The 6,089-nt window shown below is 47.9% G+C and overlaps 1 protein-coding gene across 1 annotated transcript; it reads left to right on the top strand.

Moving 5' to 3' along the window:
- Positions 1-3,642: 3,642 nt before the first annotated feature.
- LOC102452158 (olfactory receptor 52E8-like) lies at positions 3,643-4,617 on the top strand. Its single transcript, XM_006127846.2, has one exon. The coding sequence runs from the start codon at positions 3,643-3,645 to the stop codon at positions 4,615-4,617; it is 975 nt and encodes a 324-aa protein (XP_006127908.1).
- Positions 4,618-6,089: the final 1,472 nt, after the last annotated feature.

Here is a 6,089-nt window from a genome sequence, read left to right as displayed (position 1 = left end):
AGTTAATTCGAGCTAGGCGTTAGTCCTCGTAGAATGAGCTTTACCCAGTTCGAATTAAGCGCTCCGCTAGTTTGAATTAAGTTTGATCTAGCGGTTTCCCTGTGTAGCGCCTATCAACGTTAATTCTACTGTAAGAAATCAGTGCTTCTTGCGGAAATACTATGCTGCTCCCGTTCAGGCAAAAGTCCTTTTGCACAAAAGGGCCAGTGTAGACAGCTCAGGTTTGTTTTCCGCAAAAAAGCTCCGATCGCGAAAAAGCACATCTAGATTGGCACGGACTCTTTTCCACCAAAAGTGCTTTTGTGGAAAAGTGTCCGTGCCAATCTAGATGCTCTTTTCTGAAAATGCTTTTAATGGAAAATCATGTCAGTCTAGACGTAGCCTATCTGTTTAGATCCTGGGTATTTACAGTGTATCGGACCGTAGGGAGACCTAGATACTATCCTTCCTTTTTTTTTTCCAATCAACTATTATTTTTAAATACACACTAAGGTACAGAGCAGCCAATTCCTCTCGGACTGAGTCCAGACCCCAAGAGTTCTCCTTTCCCATTGCTCTCCCTTAATTGCTGTTTACTCTTCAGCTGGATAAATAGCCCAGAAGCCCAAACAGGCTGGTCTTCAGCAGTTTGTATCCAGATGCTCCCATGAACACAGCCAGGACTGCCCAGAGCTATATTACTAACAGTGCACAGCCCTGAGCCTGCTCCTGGTGCGCGAGGCTTCTGCCAATGCTGAGGTGAGGGACAGGGCTGCCTGAGGGGGCTCCCTAGGAAGGCACGTCTCTCTCAGAATTCAAAGGTACCCAACTCAGGCCGAGGTACCCAGCTCGAGCTGAGGAGCTCCCCTGCTCGACAAACCCAGGGCATCGCAGGATAGAGAGTAAGTCTGGGGTCCTTTCTGCTCTGCACAGCCCGTAAATAAACAGTCCTGGGCCCTTGCCGGTATCCCCATGCGAAATGTGACTCTTTTCTGTGTATCTGTGCCTCTTCCGGATGATTACCTAGAGCCGCAAGTCTCTGCATTGCAGTGGCACCAGGGATCATTCAGCTGGCACAGAATCATAGAATCCTATGGCTGGAAGAGACTTCAGGAGTCATCTGGTCCAACCCCCTGCCCAAAGCACGACCAACCCCAACTCAATCAACCCAGCTGGTGCTTTGTCAAGCTAGGACTTATAAACCTTTAGAGATGGAGAACCCACCCCCACCCTAAATAACCCTTCCCAGCCCTTCCCCACCCTCCTGTGGAAACAGCTTTTCCCAATATCCAAACTAGAGCTCTAGCTCTGAAATTTGAGACTATTGCTCCTCGTTCTGCCACCCGTCACCACTGAGACCAGCCTCTCTCCAGCCTCTTTGCAACTCTCCTTCAGGTAGCAGGAAGCTGCTCTCAACCCCCCCCTCATTCTGCTCTTCTGCAGACTAAACAAACCCAACTCCCTCAGCCTCTCCTCAGAGGTCATGTGCTCCAGCCCCCGAATCATTTTGATCGCCCTCCTCTGGACCCTCTCCAATGCGTCCACATCCTTTCTGTAATGGGGGCCCAGAATTGGACGTAATACTCCAGCTGTGGCCTCGTCAGTGCTGACTGGAGGGGAATAATCACTTTTCTGGATTTGCTGGCAATGCTCCACCTAATGCACCCTAATATGCTGTTAGCCTCTTTGGCTACAAGGGTGCATTCTTGACTCATATCCAGCTTCTCACCCACTATAATCCCCAGGTCCTTTTCTGCAGAACTGCTGCTTAGCCCGTTGTCCCCAGCCTGTAACAATGGTTGGGATTCTTCCATCTCAAAGGAAGGACTTTGCACTTGTCCGTGTTGAACCTCATCAGATTCCTTTCGGCCCAATTCCTCTCACATCTCAGAAATGCTCAACTTGGGCTGAGGAGCTCCCCTGCTCGACAAACCCAGGGCACCACAGGATACGGTAAGTCTGGGAACCCTTCTGCTCTGCACAGATCGTAAATAGCCCCTTGCCGCAGGGATGAATTTGCTCCAGCATCAATAGGCAAAATGTCACTTTTTGGAGGGCATCCCTTCCCATTACCTACAACCGCAAGCCCTTCCAGTGGCATAGGGCATCATTCAGATTGTATAGAATCCTAGGGCTGGAAGAGACCTCAGGAGTCATCCAGTCCAGCCCCCTGCACAAAGCAGGACCAACCCAACTCAATCAGCCCAGCCAGGGCTTTGTCAAGCCGGGACTTAAACACCTCTAGGGATGGAGATTCCACCGCTCCCTAGGGAACCCATCCCAGCGCTTCACCACCCCCTAGTATTCTTTCCTAATATCTAACCTAGATCTCCCCTACTGCAACATGAGACCATTGAGTCACATTCTGCCATCCGTCGTCACTGAGAACAGCCTCTCTCCATTCTCCTTGCAATCCCCTTTGGGGAATTGAAGGCTGCTCTCAAATCCCCCCTCACTCTTCTCTTCTGCAGACTAAATAAGCCCAAATCCCTCAGCTTCAGCCCCATAATCATTTTTGTTGCCTTCCACTGGACTTCCTCCAGTGGAACTACAAACCTTTTTTGTAATGGGGAGGCCCAAAATTGGACTCAGTGCTCCAGATGTGGCCTTACCAGTGCTGATTAAAGGGGAATAATCACTTCTCTAGACTGGCTGGCAATGCTCCTTCTAATGTACGCCAATATGCCATTACGATTTGAATAGCTTTGTATCATATTGGGATACGGGGCATTTAATCCCTTAAGAGCTACCTTCACTTAGCCAACGAACAGGATTTTTAGCCAAATTGTCCAATTTCTTAACCATGCAATCGGGTTTTTTTGGGGAAACCCCAATTTTCATTTTCATTTTTCTGCCTAACTTTTCCTCGCAATATGTTTTGCTGATGGTTTGACACAGTTGTGAAGAATTTGCCCTTTGGAGCAATTAGTCACTAGAGATATTACTGACTAGCAATTCTACTCATTGTCTCCATTTGAATGTAATGTAATGAGTCCCGTTTTTTACTTTTCTCTCCTTTATCGGTCGCAGATTTCTAAATCTGGTTGCATATGACAGCTCCCCTGTTCTCAACGCCAGCCTCAGAATTCCCTTTCTACCTACAAAATACAGGACTATGTAGCACTTTTGTTTCAGCTACACCAGACTAACACGGCTACATTTCTATCACTTTCTACCTACTGTTTCCTTCACAGAGATTGGGGGAACAAAACTGAGCACATATCCGGAGCAGCTGTTGTTCCATCCCTTTCCTTAGCCTGTGCCGTGAATGAGCTGTTACTCCTATGGAGTTGCTATCAGTTATGGCCAGGTCTTTTCCCTAGGGTGCGTTTCCTGCTGGTACCTTTTAAGGTTTCACGCACCATAATGTATAGATATTTTTGATCCATGGAGCACCATCAAACATGGAATTATTAGTATATTTTTTTGAAATTCGTGTCTCTAGATAGTGAAAGTGATATTTTTCAGAGTGTGAAGAAAGTACAAATCTCCTTCACCCTTGAGAAGAGCCTCCAGTTGTGTACATGGTGTCTCATATTCACATTGTGTCTCCATCCAGGTATTTGCACTGTGACCATCACCCTAGACCATCCAGAAACTCTGTGGAGCATCTGCTTCAAGAGACACCGTTCTGCCTCTGTTGAATCGCTTCTCTCCCATTCCATGACGGATGCCAACACAACTGCTTTCACCAACCCCTCCACCTTCATCTTACTGGGCATTCCTGGTCTGGAGGTGGCCCATGTCTGGATCTCCATCCCCTTCTGCACCATGTATGTCATAGCTATCTTGGGAAACTTTGCTATCCTATTTATTGTGAAGAGGGAACCTAGTCTCCATGGACCCATGTACTATTTCCTCTGCATGTTGGCCGTCACTGATCTGGTGCTCTCCACATCTACCCTGCCCAAAATTCTGGCAAACTTCTGGTTCAATTCCAGGGAGATCGATTTCAGTGCCTGCCTCACCCAGATGTACTTCATTCACTGCTTTTCAGAGATAGAGTCTGGGATCTTTGCAGCTATGGCTTTTGATCGCTACGTGGCCATCTGCCACCCCCTGCGACATTCCACCATCCTGACAAACTCCCTGGTGCTGAAGATTGGCCTGGTCATTCTGTTGCGTGGCAGCATTCTTACACTGGCTTTTCCCTTGCTGGCAAGGCAGTGGCCATATTGCAGAACCAACATCATCCCCCACACTCAGTGTGAGAACATGTATGTGGTGAGGTTGGCCTGTACCGATACCCGCATCAGTAGTTACTACGGCCTTTTTGTGCTATCCTGTAGGATTGGTCTGGATGTGTCTTTTATCATCCTGTCCTATATCCAGATCCTCAGGGCCATTTTCAGCCTCCCCACAAAGGACGCCCGGCTCAAGACTTTTGGGACTTGCGGCTCGCACGTCTGTGTCATCTTAGCCTTTTACATCCCAACACTGTTTGCCTCCCTGACATCTCGTTTTGGCCACAATTTGCCCAGTTATTTCCAAGTTTTCATTGCCAATGTGTACCTTCTGGTTCCCCCCATGCTGAACCCTGTCATCTACGGGGTGAGGACCAAGCAGATCCGGAATAGGCTGCTTCATCTGTTTACTCATAAAGGGAGTAATGTTTTCTCCTCAGGTGTTGGCCCTTAGACAGATCTCCCTGGGGGTGCTCGCTGCTGACATGGTTCTCCTCCCTGATTCACTGACTGGCCAATCAAAGAAAGATAAAATTCATGTCTCACTTTACTGTGTTTTCTCAGCCTGACATACTGGCGAATCCTTCCATGCACAACTCATGGGGTTGCCAACCAGAGGCATAGCAAGGGTGTTATGCTCCCGGGGGCAAAAGCAAAATTTGTGCCTGCCTCTCCCTGCCACCACATGACAAGGTCCCAAACCTAGTGCACAGCTGAGCCGGACCCTGGGAGGAGTGGGGGAGCTTGCACCGCATCTTTCTCCACCCCCTCCAGTTTGGGGCAGGCACTATCTCACTGTTGAAGTGGGAGGAGGGTGAGGTTGGGGATATAGAGGCAGGGAGGAGGTTTCAGCTGGCGGTGGTGGGTGGAGGAGGAACAGGTGAGCAGAGAGATAATGGGGGAGCAGGAGGGCAATTACCCCCCCCCCACACACACACACCTCCTCTGCTACATCAGTGAACGTAAGAGATTCATTTACCTGTTAAAATAACTCAGAAAACAACTTTTAACGCACAACATGAGAATCACCCTCGCTTTCTTGAAGGCACTTGAAGCAATAAGTAGCCTAAGGCTGAGGCTACCCTGCAAGCATGGCTTTCTGTCTGCCACGAGGACTTTTTCCTTCAGGCTGCTGTGAGATTCTACCCTTAAGTAAAGGAGAGAGGTCTCTCTGAGCTGCTCTTCTAAATTTCACACAAGCCATTCAACTGAAGTCATAGATATCAAGATTCAAGGCCCTTGGCAGGCTGCCTCACCAGATCTTCACGATCACAACGTCCGAACATGCGTAAGACTTTTAGTTGAGAGAGCCATGTTTGATCCCAAATCTCTGCTATCACTGGGAAATGTGGGTGACCTGTAGAAAACACCAGCCTTTTCTTTGGAAAATCCACAACAAAACGTGGGAGGACTGAGCACCTCGGTAATGCCAATAGGACAGCTAATCTTATTGCCTTTACATAAATCCATAGCACACCCACATCTTGAATACTGCGTACAGACGTGGTCTTTTCATCTCTTAAAAGGTATACTGGCATTGGAAAAGGTTCAGAAAAGGGCAACAACAATGATTAGGGGTTTAGAATGGCAGCCATAGCAGAAGAGATTAATTAGAAGGGAACTTTTCATCTTAGAAAAGAGGATATTAACGGGGGGGGGGGGGCGGGGAAGTACGATAGAGGTGTATAAAATCATGATTGGTGTGGAAAAAGTGAATAAGGGACTATTACGTACTTACTCGCATAATATAAGAAGTAGGGGTTGCCAAAAAAATGAATAGGCAGCAGGCTTAAAACAAACAAAAGGAAGTTTTTCTTCATACAGTCAACCTGTGAAACTCCTATCTCCTCTCCTTCCATGTGGCCTTGGTGTCTCCATGCATCATGACCACCAGCTTTTCTCCAGTAATACACATATGTCTGTCTA

This window comes from Pelodiscus sinensis, chromosome 1 (assembly GCF_049634645.1).
Source record: "Pelodiscus sinensis isolate JC-2024 chromosome 1, ASM4963464v1, whole genome shotgun sequence".
NCBI classification, from domain to species: domain Eukaryota; kingdom Metazoa; phylum Chordata; order Testudines; family Trionychidae; genus Pelodiscus; species Pelodiscus sinensis.
The sequence above is the reverse complement of the archived record's forward strand: the minus strand, read 5'-3'. Positions and strand labels throughout refer to the sequence as shown.